At 38.5% G+C, this 23,261-nt stretch overlaps 1 protein-coding gene across 2 annotated transcripts in view; it reads right to left on the bottom strand.

The window, feature by feature from the left end:
* LOC149263760 (Golgi SNAP receptor complex member 1-2-like) overlaps window positions 1-23,261 on the bottom strand; it is a 256,875-nt gene that overhangs the window by 145,194 nt on the left and 88,420 nt on the right. The window contains exon 2 of one of the 2 annotated variants that reach the window (XM_089426672.1): window positions 13,185-13,378. In XM_089426672.1, the coding sequence (XP_089282798.1) occupies window positions 13,185-13,378 (194 nt within the window). Of the gene's footprint in view, window positions 1-13,184; window positions 13,388-23,261 lie in introns of both variants that reach the window. The other variant, XM_089426668.1, reaches the window with a different exon arrangement.

Raw genomic sequence — 23,261 nt, 5'->3', positions numbered from 1 at the left:
GAATTATACAAGATGAAGATAACAAAGGAAGGAATAGCTCCCTACTTCATGAAAATCTCTGAAGTGAGAGATCAACTTCAAGAGCTTGAGGAAGTCATGTCTGACAAAGAAATGACCAATGTAGTACTCAATGCTTTACCTAAGGATTGGGGCAACTTCATATCGAGCATATATGCCAAGAAGGAAGCAACCACTCTTAGTGAAATGTGGTCTCTATGCAGGACAAAGGAAACCAGACTCAAGGAAAAAGAAGATGTGGGATCAAAGGAGAAAGCATTTGCTACCATGGCCAAGAGAAAGGGTAAATTTGGCAAGTTTGGTCCACAAAGAACAAACAACAAAGACATGTCCAAAATCCAATGTTTTGGATGTCAAGAATATGGACACTACAAAAGGAATTGTCCTAAGCTTAAGAAGGACAACAACAACAAAAGAAAGAGGGAAGAAGCTCACATGACTCAAGAGGTGAAAGAAGAAGAAAAGAAGCAAAAGAAGGAAGATCCTTCGGATCTCTACTATGACTAAGTCAAACTATTTACTTCTAGTCTTCTTTCAAGTTTTTGAGTAGTATAGGAGCATTGCATGGCTAGACCCATCCTCTAGAATCTAGAAGCGTGATGTACATAGAGTTCTAGATACTCATTATAATAAGAATAAAAATGCATGGGTAGAAATATCCTCTAGAATATAGGAGCATGGCAGATATAGCTCAAGATATTCATGTAGAAGAAGCATACCTAGTATAGGACCTCATCCACGATGTAAGAAAACTGATCATGATTAAGAATCTTCGAAGACCTCCATCATCCAAAGGAAAGGAACATTTGCAAGGCAAGGGTCTCTAAGATCCTATGAAAGAATCTTCAAAAGAAGGTTCATGAACCAAAGCAGATGTCTCATTGGGAATCCCATTCATGGGATTCAAGAAAATGATGATATACAGGCAAGCTAAGATGAAGCAAGAAGGGCCACACCAAGGACAACCAAATGAAGCTAAGATGATCAAAGGAGAATCAAGATGAGGTATGTATGCATCAAGGTTTAGTCATGTTATCATTTGTATATTGTTGAGTCATGGGAATAGTTCTATAACATGATCAAGTATGAAAGAATCTCTTTCACCAAGGACATGCTCGAAGGCATGTACTACAATGCAATGAAGGTCAACAAAAGGATATGCTCACATAAGGAGTATAAGGTTGATGACTAAGAAGCAAGAAGAAATGCTGACAAGTCCAGGAAACAAGCAAGGAAGAAATGCTCTCACACAAGAAGCATAAGATGGTTGACCTATCTACCTAAGGAGGAGCAAAAGAAGAAAGAGATCAAGCATGTGAGGAACACCATGAGCACCGAGAATCATTGTCTGACAAGATAGTGTGAAGATATCTCCCGAAAGAAGGCAAGACAACTCTTACAAAGCAAAGGAAGGACCCTTGACACCTATGAAGGCCTTGGAGATATAAAAGATGCAGGTAACTAATTCTACTCTACGAAGATGTCATGATGAAGAAACCATCCAACAAAAGAAAAACCTATGTTAAAGCAATATCAGGAAGAAGTCATGATGGGCTACTAGGTCGAAGCATGAAAACAAGTAAGTACAACGAAGCATCCATGAGAAGAACATTCCGAAACATGGACAAGATGACAAAGGAGCAGCCAAGATGACAAGAAAACCTGATGAATGACAAGAAAGCCACTTTCCACGAAGGAAACAATGACATGACAAACCAGGAAGGAAAGTGATCGATGGATGGTGCCCTACCTAGAAGAAGTTCGAACAAAGACTTCATGACATCAAAGAAAGGAAGGAGATCAAGCAGTTGAAGGGCCCATGAAGAAGAAGTTGTTAATGAATGAAAGAGTCCCTAGTTAAGAGGGAGCTCTGACAAGTCCCTGATCAAGAGGGAGTTTTGGATCACCCCTGATTACAAAGGAGTGACATTTGTGTTTTTCCATCTCATGGGTCATGCACTAGACTAGGTCTAACAGTCGTAAGTCTAGATTAAGGCCATGAATGGAAATGTAGACACAAGATAGACACAATATTCTTGTCTTCACTTGGGAAGAAAGAATGGGAGGATTAGGTAATCATCTGGCATCTAATACTCTTTGAGGATGTGTAGGGCATCCAAGACAAGAGTAGGCAAGAGGACCGATATTCTTTGAGGGCTGGGAACCCAAGATAAGAATAGTCCTAGAAGGTCATACTCAGTGAACACCCAGGTGGGTATGCACCTTGAAAGACAAAGATGAAGGTGTCTATAAATAATTGGTCTCGCCAACATTGTAGCTCATGGTCTCGTAGAGAGATGGAGTTGTTAGTCAAGGCCTTGCACTATGACAATGTAGATGGATTGCAAATCTGGTTTCTCTTATGTGAATTCTTCAAAGATTGATAATAGCCAAACACCTTGTAATGTTGTATGAATACCTCCCTAGTTAAGAGGGAGTGTTGAAGGAAATGTAACTAGGTTCGGTCTTCATAAATGTACTTTTGATATTTGTACTTATTCAATAAAAGAAATATTATTTTTATAATATATGTCAATGAGTTTCTTGCTCATTAAAATAGGTCTAGCACTAGTTAAAGCGCTATAGGTAAGTCAAATAGTCAAAAGAAAAGGTTGAAGACCTTAAGGGCATGTTACACCTTGTATGAATATGTACTAGGGTCATAAGAAGTCCTCCAAGCAAAGTCATAAGTCTCCTCCAAGCAATGGCACCATCAAAAGAAGCAATCCGAATTATGTCAAGCAAGTCGGCCTTAAGGCTTCATGTCGGCCTCTAGTTGACCTAAAAGAAGGAGACAGACTCCTATATAAGGAGCCATTTGACCTCCTCAAAAGAGAACAAGATCATCTCTAAAATCAGTGAGAAAGAGGACGAGTAAAGGGTACAAAAAGACAAGGGAAGAGGTCTCCAAGTATATCAAAAAGGAAGGAAGAAACACCGAAGGTTTAAGGACTGTTATAGGGCCAAAAAGACACTCACACATGCGAAGAAGGAGAGGGTCTCTCTGCTGTCATAGCAGCCCTCTATCACAGACATACAAACTCCATTGTTTGGGTTAAGATCATAGGACTAAGGAGCCTCGCACTCAAGCGAGAAAGAAGGAAGGAGAGCGAAGTAAATAGGGCTGATCCGAAGCTTATAACAGTCACACATGCAGAAAAGGAGAGCAACCTGCAGTCATTACAGCAGCACTATCACAGTCACCCATCTATCCTTGTTTGGGGCTAAATGGAAGCCTACAAGGCCTCCTACCCAAGCATAGAAGAAAGACACTCAAGTGAAGGAAAGAAGGGCATACAACACCAAGCAAACCTCCCACATGTGCGAGAAACTAGGGCAGCAGAACAGCAGTACAGTCATACATCCATATCTCAAGAAGGATCTCTTTTGAAGAAGTCAACTTGAGCAAGGGATAAAAGAGGAACACCTCATCTAGAAGGCTCACTCAAGAAAGGTCTATATCTAGACAAGAAACAAAGAAGGGAGACTAAGTGCTGAGGAGCAAAGTGTCGGAAGAGGGAAGCCTATGTGTCGGGGAACAAAGTGAAGAAAAGAGTAGAGGACTTGACTTGTGCTTGGAGGATCATTCTTATCAGGTCTAGGGTTTGGCATTGATCAATAGAAGCTTCAATAAGAGAAATTCACGTAAGGGTTTTCCTCTCAAGAGAAGAGAGGTTTTGGCCTTGGCAGAGAGCCAACATCTTGTGTTCTTGTTCTTATGTTTTGGTAGCAGTTTGATGAGGTACACACACATACACTAATAAGAAGAAGAAGAATAAGCTAACAAGAAAAAAGTAAAAATACTCCACAAATTGTCATCAAGTAATGAAGAATCACACTACACTACTTTGCCCGAGATTCTTCAACAAATCTCTCGGGTTTCTCGCTCTGAACCGGCACAAAATTGATAGCAAGTTGTTCTTATTTTTGTCAAAAAAAAAAGTGACCAAAGTGGGTCACTTAATGATTTTATTAAAAGAGGGCTTGATCTCACGGTTAGATCTTAATCATTAAAGATTAGGCTTTTGGCTCATGTCAAAGCTACAAAAGGGAGTGAAAAGGACAAAGACAAACAGAAAGCATTTATATCACAAGTCACGTGAGTGAAGGAGACATCTGATTTTCAGCCTTGGCAAGGAGTTTTCAGCAGTAGTCTAGCAAGAAGAAGGCAGCCAGTCAACAGCAAGGATAACAGCAGTCGTACAGCCCAGCAGAGCAGATTGCGCAGTCATTAGTACAAATTGTATAACAGGATGCCTCGATTTCTATGCAGATTGAAATTTTCAGGTTTGTTGTTTGTTTGATTAATTTCTCAGAGCCATTTTTCCTAGTAAGGGAGCTCTTTTAAGTTCTGAAGATATTTTTATGAACTAATCTAGAAGAACATACAAAAAATTGTGCACTGTGTGATTGCTTTTCTCGTTTTCTGCTACATGCAAGAGTTAATTATTCCAGAAAGCAACTAGATCTGATCTGTTTGCTTAGATAGCTAGTTTCAAGATAATTTAACATACAATTGATGTACATTTTGAGGTATGCAAAGGAGGACGAACATAATCAGACAGGCACACTCGAATTCTTGGACTTCTAGAAAATTTCTATTCTTAGAATCTTGGTCAATTTTAGAGACAGATAACATTTTTGAGCACCTATTCAATAGTTCTCCAAAGGGGTAATTTCAAATTTTCACGATTCACATCTTGAAAAAAATCTATTTTTAGAATTATCTTTCTTGATATCTGATTGTAGATTTGTATGCCCTTTTGGGAAACATACAAGATGTTTGATTTGGTGGCATTCCAAGGCGGTCATGGTCTTGGTCAAAACTAGTCAAACGTAAAATTAGAGATAGAACTTTGGCATTACGGAAATAATCACATTTTTGGGTAAATATTTAGTACAAGATGGGTGCCAAATTTGAAAGCTATTGAAGATCGCAATTCAAATTTTAAACTTACTTTTAGCCTCGAAATTTTTCGGATTTGGTCATATTTTTGGGCACCTAGTGTTGTATATAGCATGGTGGTCATATTTCAAGTCATTGTGACAATTTTTGGTTTTGGTCAAAATTAGGGGGCCTAGATCTTTTTAGATCATTCTAAAAGCTACCATGTTGGACCCACTTGACCCAATGTTTGATCTAGAAGAGGTGTGTTCTAATTGAGTTCCTAATTATGGATTTGACCTAGTAGTGGCAAATAAATGGGGATTATTGCTAGTTGACTTCATTTACACTACATTCCAATTCAATTTGTTGAATCACTAAAAACCATTAAGTTTGTTGAATTTTGGATGGGATGTCAAATTCTATTTTCTTCATATGGGGTCCAATGAGACTAGAACCCCTCTCAAGGAACCTAGAACAATTAATGGTTATATAAAGAATTGACATAAAAGGGTAAAAATAAAAATATGAAATTTAAAGAATTTTATACTATCATTCCAAGTTGGCTTGTGTGTTAAGCAATGTTCTAATCAAAGCCTTGGTTTCGCTTTTCCTTTATGTATCCAGCATTTGGGAAGTGAATTCCACTTGGTCTATTCCTGACGGATTTTGTGCTATTTCCAGAATTAGAAGGATGACACTCCACTTGTTCTATTTTTATGCAAAGCTTGTGATATTTTCATGCCATGATCCAAAGATGGAAGGACAACACATTACTTGGCATATCTCGAGTTACTTCCATCTCTAGAGAAGGAGCACCCTACTTAAGCTATTCTTGCCAAAAGACTTATTCTATTTGTAGTGGTGTTCTAGATTTAGTCTCCCCTTCTTCTATTCATAAACATGGTCCATATTTGACCGTCCTTCTCCTATTTTTTATTCTCTCCTTTCATAGATTTATTCTATTCTCTATATAAGAGTGTACAAGCAAAGGAGGAAGCTATTAGTGCCTTACATCATATCACTTGCTTACTTTCATTATTTCATTAGAGATATTGTGAATGGATGCTAGCAATAGAGCACTTGTGCTGGTTGGATGACTCTAGACTCTAACATCCTAATTGTATCCAATTTTATGTGGAGAAGTTGAAGAACCTTAGCTACCAAAAGATCCTTGAAAACATTGGTGTGTTCCCACTTATCTGATATTTTGTTCTTTCTACAACCCTTGGCAAGAAAGATCAAATCATTTACTCTTTTAGTGATCATACTCCAATTAAAGTGTGTAAGAACTTTATGCTTTTTCATAGAATTTTACATGTTTTCATTGCAAATTTAAACAAATCTGAATTTGTGAGAATCAAATAGTTTTAATTTGCCCTACTTGTTTTTTTTCATCCATTCATAACTCCATTTCTAGGACAATGCATGTAACATACCCAACCCCCTAATGTCGTATTAGGTCTGTGGAGCATAATATAATTAGACCCAACCTTCACGGTTTATTATGAAGATGGGAATATCAAAATTTCTCTTTCCTCTATCTCCTCAAATCATATTTCTGATACTGCCATCATCTTCTACTTGTAAAGACTGTTCCAACGATATAATTTTCATCCCATTTTGAGCTTTGGGCACTAGGTTATGCCCCTATAAAGATTTACCGCTTGTAATGCCACATCATCATTCATACAGCCATGTGGCTAACACATGGCAGCCTTGACCACACATTGCCCCGCACTAGTCCACATCCCTGGCCCACATGTCATATCGAACACCGCCATATCAGCGATTTCCATAACACTCGTATGGTCCATCCCTCCAAGGTTCTGGTATCCTGGTACACCAGTCTCCCAATATACCCAATAGGCCAATAAGCCAAATATGGCACATATACCCAAACTAACCAATATGTTGATAGGTTAGTGCGTCAATATGGCGATATGGCTGATATGGAGATACTCCAGTAGCCAAATGCTCCAATATGTAGATATGGGCATAACTCCTCCAATACGCTAATATAGCGATATTCCCACATGGAAGACCAAGTTATCGGCAAATTCTTTATACTGAAAATCATTGCAATTCATTGATGCGTTGATAGGTCGATGGCCAGCTTGGCATGCCACCTCACATCTCTGACACCCAATTGCAACCCACCACATGGCAAAGACTGACATGCCCGCCACATGGTACTCCTAACATGAATATTGAGATATTGGGATATTTGAGACTTTCCAAAGCAAAACCCCTCAAAAGTCTCGATATGCAAATATGACAACTCAACATAACACATCATCCTCCAACATCTAATCACCGCTTGACGTGGAAATTGATGACATGTCCTCTGACACATGGCACTACTAACCAAAAAGGCCAAATCTGGATGACATGCATCATACACGTGGCATCATTCGTCAAAAGTTCGTGTCTCCGATACTCCGAGACTATTAGTTGACAGGACCGATAAACAGAGGTAGGGTTGTCATATGACAGTACATTACCTAGAGCCACACCATATCAAGGTTTTTCCATATAATGTGAATTCTCATTGATTTTATCGAGGCCTAATATTCCAATAAGCCCCCTTTCCAACTGTCTCCTAATTCTAGCTCCCCTCGGGCCATGTGACTAGGGGCTAAGGCCGAGACTTCCCCAAACTCCAAATTTTCGAAAAAGTCCAATGTTTGTTGTATAATTCCCTTTCTGATATTACGAACTCTTCAACCACTTCCCAAGCCAAAACGATTCTCTGCCTTAAGCAGCTCCAACCCTCCTCATCTCAATTTATAAACATACAACTCACAGAGGTCACGATTAACATAAGAGAAAGATTTCCATTCCACACAACATTCATACCCATAAAAGAATGCATATAAACATTCAAGCGTATTGAACATTACACTTAGCTTACTTATCATATACATTCAAAAACGCAATACAGCAACCTTCAAGTTTCAACCTACCATTGCATTTACACAATGAATCCAGCATAGTATACATGAAGCATTTAACAACATTTACATGAAATTTGCAAGGAAGAATATACACTTATCTGTTCCACTTGACTTTGTTGAAAATTGAAGAAGGGGCAGCCACTTTCTACCCAACAGTAGGCACAACTACACTACAAATTTCTCGCAGTTGACCACCACCAAGCCGAATCCAATGTCTGAAGGATGCTTTACTTAGGGAATTTCAACCAAGATTCAATTCAGGGTATAGAGTATGAAGGTCATTATCTTTCACTTACAGGAAAGAAAAAACACAAGTGTTGCCTCGCAAACACCGGGCCTGGGTTATTCACAGAACAAAGTATGGCCACTAGGGGCTTGTACAGCACAAAAAGGGACCCCTTCACTACTTCCTACAGTACCCTTATCAATCATCCCTCTTTCTAGTGCCTATTGTGCATGATACAACCAAAAAATCGAATTTTTTTGGTCTACCCGACTCACGCTAAGGGCTTCTTCTCACCGGTTTCCAATCACAACTCAAACAGGGACTCCCTCACAAGTCTGTCATGGCTCCAAGGGCGATTTCATCTCCCCTTCAAGAGTCACTCTCTCACAACCTTTACGGTCCTCAATAGACACGCAGCTTTACAGGTCACTGGTTTACCAATGGTTCTGGGCTCTTTTCCCACAGTCTCTCTAATGGCTACAACTCACATTCACACACAGTTTTCTTCACTTCCTCACAAGAAGGCTATTCTCCCCTTTCCTAGTGTTGCCTCGTTGCATGAGAGCTTCGGAGTCAACCAAAACTGCCACACGCTACACAACCCATGCTTGGATAGTTCAGTACCTCCTCCCCCACTCTCTCTCATAATTACTCGGCAATTGATAGTTCACCTAGAACATCAAGGTCAAAAACATTAACTTTAGAAACAATAGGAAACTTCCCAATGTTGATTTGGGGTAGCATCGGATGTGCTCTAGCCAAGAAAATTGGTGGAGATGCTAAAGCACATGATATCTCCAAGACCAAGAAATGGTTTGGGGAAATTCCACCCGGTTAGAGAGATATTAAAATAATTAATATTTTTAATGGAGTTCCTAAGTCTAAACTTAGGGAAATTAAAATATTAATGGGTATTAATATAAAACTAGGTGACAATGTTCTAAATGACATGGATCAAGCCAAATCTAATCTTAGCTATTGATTAGAGACTTAATCTCGGCCGTTGAAGACTCAACAGGAAAAATATAAGAGGAGGCTTGAGGGTCAGTTGGAGATACACCAAGATTGATCAGTCAGTTTGATTTTCTGGAGAAGGGTTTGCTGAGAAAATTTGAACAAGTGATCAGAGTTGCAACGAGGGGCAGTGAGTGCATAGCATGGAGGCAGAGATAGTGCCAAAGGACTAATGCAGAGGCAGAAGAGGCTATGAAGAGCCAGCAGGAACCACGCAGAGGGCCAAAGTGACTATGCAAAGGCTAGCAGGGCCTGCGTGGGTGACGCAGAAGGCCAGAGAGCCAGCGCAGAGTAGCAGAAGGCTGACGCAAGGGGCTTCAGAGTGACACAAAGGCCAGGAGGGCTGACGCAGAGCCTCAGAGAAGCGTTGGAGAGATTTTCATGGAGCAAACTTGCTGAATATCTACTTCCGAAGAGAGGTATTACTCTCAGATAGATATCTCTGTTAGGTGAGCCAGTTTGGCACCCTAGTTGTACTCAAAAAAGCTACTTAATAATAAAACTCTCAGAACTATTGCACCAGTTTTCCCAAGTTGGGTTTTTCCAGGGACGATTGTCCAAAAATAATGGTGTCCCTTGTGTGTTTGTCTGTTATTTTTAGTTGATGATATGTAGATGAGTTGAGACTGCATTTGTGTTTATTTTCAGTATTTATATGGTTAAATAACTAGTAAAGAAATAAACAAGTAGGTGAAGTAAACCAGATAATGCAAGAATAATTTCTAAAGGGTTAGACTTAGAAATTTCAACATGGTATCAAAGTGTTGCAGATCACAGGAGAAATGAATGCACTAGCTAAATCAGAAAATTTGCAGGAGAAACAGCTGTCCCGAGAGACAAAAGTTGTTCCTAAGCAGAAAGCAACAGAGAAGGAGTGATGCAGAGGGCTTGCGTCATCATTTCGAGCTAGATAGTGGGCTAGCGCAGAGTTAGAGAGAGGCAGAAGAAGCTCACGAAGAGCCATGTCATCCTACTCAGTCAAGTAGGCTTGACGTAGTTGGCCAGAGGAGAGATTCAACCTTACTGGGATTGCGCAGCGCTAAAAGGCTCAGTTTCTTTAGCTGTTGGGGCCTAGGGAGCTGTAGGAAGATTGTGGATTGGAAACTGGTGGGTGTTGTTGTTGTCAAAGCAGAATAGTGCAGAGGATGTTGGGCAGCAGGCCAAGCATCAGCACAAGTACCAGTGCCGAATGATCAGAGTGATGTTTAGTGGTAGAGCATTACTAGAGCACATTCCCCGCTAAGAGGAAGTGTTGATTTGGGGTAGCACCGGAGGTGCTCTAGCCATGAAAATTGGTGGAGAGGCTAAAGCACATGAGATCTCCAAGGCCCGGAAATGGTTTGGGAAAATTCCACCCGATTAGAGAGATATTAAAATAATTAATATTTTTAATGGAATTTCTAAGTTTAAACTTAAGAAAATTAAAATATTAATGGGTATTAATATAAAATTGGGTGAGAATGTTCTAAATGACATGGATCAAGCCAAAACTAATCTTAGTTGTTGATTAAATATTTAATCTCGGCCGTTTAAGTAAACCAGATAATGCAGGAAGAATCTATAACGGGTTAGACTTAGAAATTTCAGCACCCAACCCCTCTTACAGGTTTCCTCAAGCAAGCTATCCTTTCAGACATTGGGATCCGTATAGGCTTGTCTTCTTCTTCATCTTTAGCATTTTATAATTAAATTAAATAGGATAATTATATCAACGGTTTTGGCATGATATCCATGCTGGTCCTCCAGCATTATCATCCTTTAATTACATTACAGAACTTGGGGATTAGAAAAGGGATGTTACAATGCACCGGTCATTTACTTCTTTTAATCGCCTTTTATAGATGCAAATTAATTGAATATCTTGCATCCCCACAAGTCACAATCGACTAGATTGCAAGAGGATCAATTGGGATCAACTTTTGAAGTTATTCCTGAGTGTTTTCTGCACTTTTTAGCCCAGAGTAGGTAGCTGCTCTGCATGTTTTATGCAGAATTGAGAAGATACCATAGCATATTTCAGATTTGTATGCATTAGAAATTTATAGTAATCAAAAACCTGCATTCATCAAATGTGTTTCTTCAAATTCGGAATATTTTGCACTTTTTAGCATAGAATAGTGGGAGATAATCACCTACAAATGATCATATTTAGAGATTTTATCATACAGGATCACTTTTTATGCTTGTTTGCTTGCTTCCTATTCATCATAATTGCTGGTTTTATCTGATTTGTTTAGGATAGCAGCATACTTTATCAACTTAAGGTCAATCTAACCCTGTAGGAACAACATTGCATACCTTTTATCATTGAGGGAACCCCCTTATGGTTAGCAAAGCACCAAACCAAAGTGAGAAAGGAATAGAGTGAGATGGCATTGCCTCTTTTCCTAATAGTTACCCAGACTCCTTTAGTCTTTGCAGAAAATGAATTTCCAAGTGATAACATGTATTCATACATGTATCGATTGTATTTTTCATTCAGATATTCATCTCTTATCCTTATTTGAAATATTTCACTCTGGAATATATGTTATTGTGCATGAACTACCCTTTTGTCTCTCGCAGGTTGAGGTCTAATTGGAAGAACAAGTTTGTCCCTAAGCTTACCAGTTGCTCACTGCTCAGATTTGCCAATACATTCTCAAGCACAAGATGGTCATCAACAGGAAGCGAATGTGACTTATTTTAATGTGTTGCAAATTTCTAAACATAATAAAAAATGACTTCACGGCCGCTTGTTTTAGACTTCCCCCTTGGCATATGACTCATAACATCATGATCAGATCTAGAAGGGCAATTAACAAATCAAAATGAACCACCAAAATATCCTCACCATACACATGCACACAATTTTGTTGAGGCAACCAGATGTCTTGCCTCTGCACTTGACTGACTCCTAAAGTTAAAAAGACATCAAACAGACCCCTTTTATGACTTCGCATCAAGTACTCTATCTTGACATGGCTTCACCAACCAAACTACCATCCTCCCTTGCCAAACAATCACAAAGAAGAACATGTCATCAACAATTAATCCAGCAATCCTCCTAGTCAAATTCCAAACCAAGTAATAATGCTAAGTGTTGAGCATGAAACCCACTGAATGTTGTGAATTTGGAAATTACATCTAGACAAAGTTAAGAACAAATTTGTGTGCACATGATTTAAATGAATAGGAGACAGAATGGAAAACACAAAAGTATTCACAAGAACACAACAAATGTCATTTTACTTTTGAAGCTTTTTTTCAACTCAATATTGTGTGTATATATGCATACATATTATCCATAGAGACCAAACTTCAAGTGTGATGCATATTATATAATGATGTTGCTTATACTCATTATAATAACTAGATTAAAAATGATGAGCCTCTAAATACAAATACAGTTCCCACAAACATGAATGTTCGGAACACAACCATTCAACCAACGAATTAGGATTTCTTATAAGCACTTCATAATGACACTTTCCTATTAATGGCCTTGTGACTCATTAACCTACTCATAAACTAATAACATAATCACCAATGTGTAGAACACTAAAAGTCAAAATAATCTGTAAGACAAAATGCCACACAGTGGCTATTCTAGAGCTAACACTGATGTTAGTTTAGTCATCAACGATCGTAATACCTAAGAGAAACTAACTGATGAAAGCTAACTTCGGATATTCAAAACATCTCCATAATATGGTTCAAATCAAAATGTATACATATTAGAAATTATAAGCTATAACTAGTTGTGCGGCAATGACCTTTGCTTACATTGACCTTGAGAGATGGACTAAAAGGATATAATTAATCTATATAAATATAAACAACTTGTAAGCCTTTAATTCATCCTATATTTGAGATATTGTCTTGATGGTTGCTGTCTCTATCTTAAAGACAATTGCTATTATGTTAATTTTGACCTTTTTTGCATGCCATAGTATTTTGGTCAAGCAATCTCAAGAATTTCTTGTTAGATGTGCTTATAAAATTGGTAACAAGCAACAAAAAAAAGTCGAACATTTCCGACCAACACCTGCACCTAAATCAATATAAAAACATATAAAATTAAATCTAATGAATCAATTTTCACCTGTGTAAATTCATGAAGAATGTCTCTATGCCTTGCAAGCTTTTGTGTAATAGAAGTAGTTGGTGTTGCAGTGGCGGCACACCGACTCATTGCATCATTTATATCCAACAATTTCTCAAGTAGTGACTGGATTTCCATTTCCATGGATTTCCATGACCGATCCCCTGCAATAACATCAGTTGATGATCCAGTATCTGCATACCCTACAATACAAAAGGGAATTAGAAAGAAACAGATTTTTGCAGATATTTCATTATTTGATAGCCAATCAAAATTCCTGGTGAACATGAAAAACGACTCAACTTTCAATTCACTCAGATAAAAAGGAAATGTTTCATGAGGTATTAATAGGGAGAGAGATTACATAATCTCCAAAACAACTTTGAACACCGTGTTAGACATGTGTATCATTGTGTATTTCTTCATGAAGTTTATTTCTCGTAGGGAATGCTGTTGATTTTTGAGGAGCTGTGGACGTATTCCCCAGCTACACGAATTAAAAGAAAATAAAAAATTATAATTTAAATTAAAAGAAAGAAAAATTAATTTAATTTGCAAAGGGACATACCTCTTGGACACCCTAAAATCACTATAAAAATACACTTGAACTTCTCATTTTAAAACACACTCATCACTCACTCATCAATCGCATTTTTCTCTCTCTTTCACACGTGGCAAGTAATCTGAGGAAGAGGCCGAAGTTTCTAAGGAGTCAAATTTCTAAGACAGTCAATATTTGACCAGTTGAATTTTCTGAGTGTAATTACTTAATGATGTTCTGGAGTGTGTTAAAGTAATATCATATATCATTGGAAGTAATTATCAGTTGCAGAAAATTGTGCTTGTCTAATTAGCACTAGAAAATCAACATGGTATCAGAGCTTTGGTGGAGAAAGGCCTCAATGGAGTGTTAAATTTTTGGGGTTGTTACAATCTTTATGTACAACATATTTACTTTTACTCCTACCTAAATTTATGCAAAGAATTGCATAAATTATGGTGGGCAGTAATTCTTGGTAAATATGTTTAATTACCGAAATATAAATAATGTACTGCATATTTACTTTTTACTTCTACCTAAATTTATGCAAAGAATCGCATAAATTATGGAGGAACAATTTAACAAAGTCAAACACTATGTGGGTGGATTATAGCCTAATTCCAATGGAGTAAAATAAAAATTTTAATATGAGGAGAGATTTAACCTCATAGCACCAATGAGTAAATGGTTAGAGAATATGTGTGGGAAGAATAGTGACATAGATCCACTAGTGTTCATAAGAAATTAACCTAGGAGATTTAAAAGGCATCTCAGAGGATTCTCCCAAGATCAAGCATAGACTCAACAAAAGTGATTTGTGTTCGAGAGGGGAAAATTGTACAGACATCTAGAACCATGCCAGATGACCGGAAGAACTTCAAGTTCAAACGGAGCAGTCAGTCGGATAGAATGGAAGGATACAGCCTACTGGAGATCCAAAGGATCTCACATGGATGAATATTGATGATGAGGAGCAAGAGGCTACCAAGGATGTGGGTTCAAGTCCCTTTTGTACCTGTAGGCTGTGGAACATCCTTTAGATCATCAGGAAGACCAAAAAGGGCCCATTAAGCCAGTGGACCCATTTAGGGTTGTTTCTGAATCCAAGAAGAGGTCAGCATGGCTTTGAAGTACATTGAGGGATGCAAAGGGGCATGCAGCTCCCTGTGGCACTTTCAAGGAAAGCAAGCATCCTAAGAAGTACTCGGATATGCAACATTGATGAATCACATCATTGATTCTGAGCCATCCAACTATGAGGCAGAGGCCCAGCAACTTTGGAAGGATGCCATGATGGACAAATATCAGTCTGTCATGAAGAATAATGTGTGCAAAATTGTGTCGAACCCTGAGGCAAAGTCAATGGTCACTTCCAAGTGGATCTACAAGATCAAGCATGTGGTAGATGGCAGCATAGAGAAGTACAAAGCGAGATTTGCGGCAAGAGGGTTCTGTCAGAAAAAGAGACAAGACTATGAAAAGACATTTTCTCCGATCACCAAATACACTTCTATTAGAACTATTATTTCTATTTCTTCTATTATGGGTTGGAAAATGCATCAAATGGATGTACATAGAGCAACCTCAGGGCTTTGAGGTACATGATAATGTAATGTCCCAAACGAAATAAATTTGGAACATTCCCTTCACATCAAATTTCTACTCATAAACAAAAGGTTGCCATGTAAAATATAACATATAAAATGCATGCAATTTGACAAAACGATAAGCAGAAACAATCTCAGCTTTATTATAATATAAGAACTGGGGTTTTACATGCTGGAAAAATAGTTGAGATAGCTGGCCTCAACAATTCTACAATAATGCCACAATGGGCCTCCCAAAACAATACACTACAACCTGTGAACCCCGAATGGATCCACCAAGGGGAGACGGGTGCTCACCCAATCTCTCTAAATCATCCGAGGGTTTTCGTCCTGGGGCAACCAATGGAGTAGAGAATCAAGTTCTTAACCTCTCATACAAGAAATAATATCAAATCCAAGATGTCCTCCAATGGCCTCCTCCTCCTCTTTTATACATATGATGGACCCCTCTAGAATCTTCTATTTTATTATTATTTTAATCATGGAGCACTTCTTCCTCTTTTATTTTAATTAAAATATTCTTTTTAATGCGGGAAAAGGGTAAATTGGCCACCACGTCTCCTTAGGTCACTGAAACTCATATCTAACCATCCCATCCTGTAGATCTTACCGTTCTGGTTCCAACAAGCTATTACACTGAGTTGTTCCACCAATTAATCTCCTCAGAATGCCACCTTGGGCATAATTATTTAAGTTATGCCTAATAATAATGTTGATTTCTGAAAGTTGTCGGAATGCGACGGAATGAAAGGCAAACTGTGTGGATGATGGAATATGCCAAGCGAATGCCATCAAATCCCATAAAAACTCCTCAAAACTCCATCGGAACCCCTAATCACATAAACCTACTCCACTGACCTAGCCATCTCCTGCCCTGGAAATCCACCCTGACTGCACTTTGAAGAAGAATAAAAATAGGGACATGACAGATAAGGAGTCGCATGTCTGCAGACTAAAGAAGGTTTTGTACAATCTCAAGCATGTTGAAGATATGTAGTTGCGGTCAGTATTTTTGTCAACAAAGTCAAAGGAAAAATATTACTATTATGTTGTTCAAGTCAGCCCCAATTTGACAAGTCAGCCCCACCTCATGAAGGGGTTTGACCCTTGGTCAAAACCCACTTGTTTTGACATGTATATATTGACAAGTGATCCTCCTCATTGGCACCCATCTAACAACAATTTGGACATGTTCTAAGTTTCTTTTGTTCACACATGTGAAGGAGGAGAGAGAGAGAAGTTGATCAGCAGAGTTTGACCAAGTTTTTTCTTTGTTTGAGATTAAGTAACACTACATCTTAGACATGGTACAGAAGGGAGCAATGAGGCTCCAATACATTTCTACAAAGGAGCAAGTTGTTGACATTCTCACAAAACCTCTGTCTCGAATGAAGTTTGTATACTTCAAGGACAAGCTTGAAGTGGTTGAAACTTGAGAATGGCTCCCTCACTACGAGGGAGTGTTGATGTTGTAGCATTAGGGAAAACATTCTCCCTAGGTCAAGGGTATTGACCAGGAGCAATGTAATGTGGCTAGGGGGATGGCACAGATAGCGTCAGGGCATGTAATGCTCCCTTGGTCAAAAGGTTGTTACCATATTGCTAGGGGTTACTTGACTAGTGGGTAGAGTGAGTGCCTCAAAGCATCAGACAAGTATTTTTACCATTCAAGTGATTTCCACATGGTTTTGGAATGGAACATGAAGTGGGTGGATACATTAACATAGCGGGATAATTCAATCTTTTCCTGGGCTGGAGAAACTTTTCAGCTAAGTGGATAAGAACTAACACTTCGAACTCAGAACCATGATCAATATTTGCCACAGAACTGGTATGCTTCTAATTCTCCACAAGAGATGTTGTAAACTTGCTTCAGTGGTTGCTCTTTCAACAACGCTCTAATACCATGTTGAATTCTCTACAAGATACATAGTAGAAGCCAATCTTATGATCTGATAATCATTGATATTATTGAGTTAATTATACATAGAAGATTTCAACAATAATGCAATGAAAATAGTAAAATCATAAAAAGACAGCGACGCACAATAAAGACAACAAAATTTACCCTAAGAAACCCAAACTTGGGACAAAACCAGCAACTTTTCTTTTAGGAGAAATTGTCCTTCAACAAGGTTCACAATTACAAATTATCTTAAAAATTTGTGCCAAAAACCAAGTCCAAATACTAGTCAAACCTTGTCAAAATTCCAGCTAGTCAATGCTGGTCAAACTACCCAACAACAGAGAAGTCATTTCTGGTCAACAGTCAAGCTTAGTCAAATTTCAGAAAACTTTGGTCAATTTGTCCTCTAATCTGCTCCCTTTTGCAGCTATTTCAAAAGATATGTTGTTGTGAGTGAGTGGTCAAAATGAGGATGTCTCTTTGTGTATTTATACTTGTCAAATGGGTGGGTTTTGACCAAGCGTCACACCCTTTCATGGTGGGGCTGACTTGACAGTTTGGATCCTACATGAACCCCAAAAATTAAACTTTTATTTTAATTTCCATAATTTTCTTAGGCCAACTTAGGAGGCCTCTTGGCATGCATCAATACCTCCTGATGCTACACAAAAATCAACATAAAGAATACATGATGAAAAGAGAAAACACCACTATCATGAACAAAGATATAAGCATACACATAAGGCACATGAAGAAAGAGAACATATCATGAACAAAGATATAAATATACACATAAAACATATAGACACAGAAAATATAGCAAAATAAATTTGTATTTTAAATAGACAAATAAAACCAAGGCTTATATTACAACTCCATAGATGGCTACATAAGGAGTCTCTTTATTTAAATAATCTGAACTTCACCTGCACCATCTACCATACTAACATTGTCTCGTCAATTTTTTGTGTCAAAAAGCATCTTGTATTATATTAGGGTGGGTTTTGACCAAGCGTCACACCCTTTCATGGTGGGGCTGACTTGACAGTTTGGATCCTACATGAACCCCAAAAATTAAACTTTTATTTTAATTTCCATAATTTTCTTAGGCCAACTTAGGAGGCCTCTTGGCATGCATCAATACCTCCTGATGCTACACAAAAATCAACATAAAGAATACATGATGAAAAGAGAAAACACCACTATCATGAACAAAGATATAAGCATACACATAAGGCACATGAAGAAAGAGAACATATCATGAACAAAGATATAAATATACACATAAAACATATAGACACAGAAAATATAGCAAAATAAATTTGTATTTTAAATAGACAAATAAAACCAATGCTTATATTACAACTCCATAGATGGCTACATAAGGAGTCTCTTTATTTAAATAATCTGAACTTCACCTGCACCATCTACCATACTAACATTGTCTCGTCAATTTTTTGTGTCAAAAAGCATCTTGTATTATATTAGGACCAACTCCTTGCTCCAATGTATTCATGCTTTCTCACCATTAAAATACTCTCCACCACAGTTAAAAACATCTAACAATTGTATGTTCGACAATGTTGTGCTAAATCTACTTCAAGAACATTTCTATTTTTGGTCTCGCCAATGGCACAACCAATATTTTAATTTGTATAAATAACTTGATGAATGCCGGTCAATTATATCTTTTGTTACATTATTCAAATTTTCATTTTCTATCCAATTTGTCCTAATTTGATCCATTCAATATTTTTTATTCATTCTCGTCTTGAACCCTCTACAATGCAACAAAAGGGTAGGCAATAGGATAAGAGGTGGTGAATGATAAAGGAGATAAGTATAGGTGAATGTGTCAAATTGAATTAGAGATCCAAAAAGAGGGAACGTGATGGTTGGTCTCCAACGAATTTTCAATGTTCTTGGAGAACCTATTGATAATTTGGGCCCTGTCAAGGCTCGCATTCCTTGTAATGGAAGTGACAGTGATACAGTTTCTTATCGCGGCAAAGGAAAGAATTATTTCTTTAAGAGAATTGCTTTTCACCCCCTTCTTATTAACAATTTATGATCCTCGAGCCTATAAATATGGTTTGTAATAATCTTCCTTCTGGGGTACATGATGATTCTTTTGTTGTTTGAGGCATTAATTTACCTACCAAAACATCACCTGTTTCTATCCGCGATCCTAGCATTACAAGACCATTTTTGGAGAAAAAGTTGTTATATATATATATATATAGAGAGATAGATATATGTTGACGTCTCCGACAATTGGTGGAGTGACTGCTAGTTTTGGCATGTTGGAAGATATTATTATTGCCGAACCTAAAGTGTACATTCCATTTGCAGGTAAAAGAGATGAAACCCCCTTCTCCATCTCAGTGGCTCAAAATAGGATCAATTCATTCATTAACAACACATACATACATAATATTGTTGGAAACCAAGAAAATATTGAGAGGGGGAGTGAATCAGAGTTTTAAAACTTTTAACAATTATTTAGCCACATAAACACATTCAACAATGCAACAGTGTACCAATCAAATAAAGTTTGAACACAAGATGTTTACGTGGAAGCCCATACGAGAGAAAACCACAAATTCTTTTTAATTATGATATAAATTCAAGAATCAGCGCTAAATTACATCAAATTATGTAGGCACCAACCAATAGGAAGCTCCAACCCCTTTTTCTTTGCAAGCACCCACTTGTTGGAAGCACCAACTCCCTGATCTTTACAAGCACCAACCTGAAGGAGACTCCAATTCCCTGATTTGCAAGCACTCGCTTGCTCAACCTAACAAATTCCTTATTTTATACATTTTCAAACTTAAATCTAAGGATTTTTAATTGATATACCACTGACCCAATTGTTAAATCTCATATTTGAATATCTTCTTTGATCTTTGTTCTATAGCACCCTCCTCCTCTCCGATTCTCTGATTCAATTAAGGTTCCTCACCCAATCACAGCTTCTCCCCTCTCTAATCTGCTCTTTGATTAAACTTCTTTTCAGTAACTTAATTCTCAACGCTTTAGATTTGCATCTCTCAAACTCACAGCCACTAGAGTTCTCAATTAGTATTCACAATTAGCCTTTAACCAACACTTAATCTTCCGCTATGTCCCAAATCTGCTTCTCTTCACTTTGTTGCTCAACTCTTTTTCTCTTTATTTTATTCGAGTTGCTTATGCTTCTGCACGTCAATAGCAGCTACAGCTCTTTGATTTGCATGGGAACTCCTACATCTCACATCATCTTTCTACCTTCTATAGATGTTGCCACCTTAGATTTTTCCACACAACAGACTTTAATACTTTCAACACTTTATAGAAATTTGAAGCCCGAACACCAAATTTTATCCAATCATGGCCCCTTATTCTCATGCTCCCTGGAGCATATGACCATAGGCTGAGACCGAGTGCTTAAGCCCCAAGGGTGCTTAGGCTTGGACCCATGCAAATGGGTTAAATCAAGTGATCACCATTTGTTTCCCTTAGCACTTATGCTTGGCTCCTCGTGATGGACGGCGGGAACCACACCCTCAATGCCTCGAACTGAATTTGGCGTCTGAAACACCAAACACCAAATTTATTAAATATCCACCATTTTTTTAAGTGTGCCACGTGATCCAATGATCCGATCAAAACAAATAGCGGAGAGGTCACTTTGGGGCCCCCCCCAACTATCTAAACTTTAACGGGGGGTTCCGCTTTTTTGTCATATGTGCAATTAAATATCCACCACTTTTTAAGTTGCAGCCCATGATCTTGTGATCCAATCAAAACAAACAGCAGCGAGGTCACTTCAGGGCCCCCCAACTATTCGAACTTTAACAAGGGATCTGTTTTTTTGTCCTATGTGATTTACTGTCATGCAACACGGTGCTAAATGAGGTTAATTGGGCCCACTACATGTTGCTACCATTATGCATCAATGGCTTATGGACAATGGGCCATGTCATGTCCACGTCATTGTGCGCCACTTGTCATGCCATGTCACCACCACATGTCACTACGGCTAATTGGCCACCCAAAAAGGCCAAATCAACCTGCCATGTGTCATAAACAAAAGGGTGCCACATCATCATCTGCCACTTGTTTCTGCCAAGTCACCTAGCCATGTCATTTGGGGCCCACCTCGAGTTTGGTGTTGGGAAATCTTATATCCAGCTTCATACGTTGTGTGTTACCTATTGCACCTTCCACACCTCAAATGCCCTAATAAGCACTATGACCTCAAATCAATCTGGTCATCTACCCATCTCGACCCCTCGGATGGCCAGCTGCCAGATATCTAATGTCTATTTGAAACCATGACCCCACAGAACCATGACTGGACTACATCACTTAAAACTCAGATTTCTCTTCACTCCTGTAGAGTTAGACTAAGTGCCAAATACCACTGAAAATCTCTCAAAGGGCTATCCAGCCAAGCACTTTTCATGTGCTTTTATACTAGTTACCTGCAGACAAAATGCCTTCAAAGATAGGCTACTCAACAAACAACCATGTCATCATACCCTTAGCACGCTATTAATAGAAATAACCAAGACATCAATTACAAGATAAGCATTGTTACCCACCAAAAGTGGGTGACCCCTAGGAGAAGCTTCTCTCCTATTCATCTCTTCCAGCCAACAGTCAGTAGCCCCTGAGAGCCATTTTGTAGCTGATGTGACATGTTATTCATATCTCCCCCACCTACATCAGTCATATGTTTCCTCGCCAATTTGTCAAGAACACGTTGGAAAGTGGGCTTCTAATCAAAAGGTACTTTATTCATTTCACAATCAAGTGATTATGCTTGTTTGTATTTGGGTATTTTGACGTGGATTATGGGGTTACTTGGAAGAAAGAAGGGTCTTGGTCATACTCTTGTTCCCTCACCTTAAATGGGAGGTTAATTTTCAATCCTAGTCTAGTGGGACCTCCCCTAATGGCCCATGGCTTTAGGAAGAGGCACTACTTGGGAAGCCATGATTGAGATAGCGTAGCCCCATCTATCCCTATTCCATACTTACCACTTTCCATCTTACATTACAAGCCCTTATTCCACCTCCATTCTTCGAGTTAACTGACAACTGGTTCATTGGGATTTGGCATCCACACATCCTCATACCTTGGTTGGGCCTGGAAATGCACCTTGGGAGGTTGATGCAGTTAAAAGAAAAAGGGCATATGATGGCCACAAGAAAAACAAAAGAAAAATCAAAATGCAAAAGATGGTCGGAACTTACAAATCAGTACATGGGCAAAAGCCAAGCATGAGCTCTAGCTCTATCATTTGGCCATCACCCGGTTCCTGGGCCAATATTGCCCTATCTCATAGAAGACAAGGAACCCTTGCATGTCCCAACCCCTGATGAACAATAAATTGCCCCATCCTAAAGGGGGCAACAACTATTATACATCATACAAAGCAAGCTTTCATTCCTCGACCTATGAGCAATAATACAAAGAAAAATCAAGAAAAAGTAAAAGGCAATATAAAGCGGTGGAAAAACAAAGGCCAAGGTAACTCATGCATCCACGACTACTCCCTCCTCACATCTATATACCCAAGATGAGGTATTCCATCATAGTTGGTCCCTTTGACCATGGCTCTTAGGCCATGGAGTTCTTTCCCCCTCTGTTCCATCATTATTCACATGGCACCCATTGATTAAACAGTGGACCAGGGACATGTCACTTCCCTTTGGGGGTTGAGAACACTTAATAAGGTCGTCTATTAACCACTCCTACCTATGGAGGTAACACCATTACGTGACCAAGGCCCCAATTTTGGAAGAGAAGCCACATATGCAATGTTATTATGCCCATTTCTTTCAAGCTTGGTTCACTTAAATGCAATAATGATTAATGTACCTAATGATGGAAGTTGCAGCACTAGATATTGTGTGTAATTGGCAAGTGGTTCCATCTATAGGGCTAGGCAATTTAATTGGAGTCCAAGTCCCCAAAAGGGACATATTGACACCCACAAGTGATACATTGAGAGCCATGGGGCACCTTCAGCA

Source organism: Pinus tabuliformis, chromosome 6, assembly GCF_031772625.1.
Source record: "Pinus tabuliformis cultivar Carrire ecotype Pingquan chromosome 6, CPIR1, whole genome shotgun sequence".
Classification (NCBI taxonomy): domain Eukaryota; kingdom Viridiplantae; phylum Streptophyta; class Pinopsida; order Pinales; family Pinaceae; genus Pinus; species Pinus tabuliformis.
This window is presented reverse-complemented; position numbering and strand designations above follow the sequence as displayed.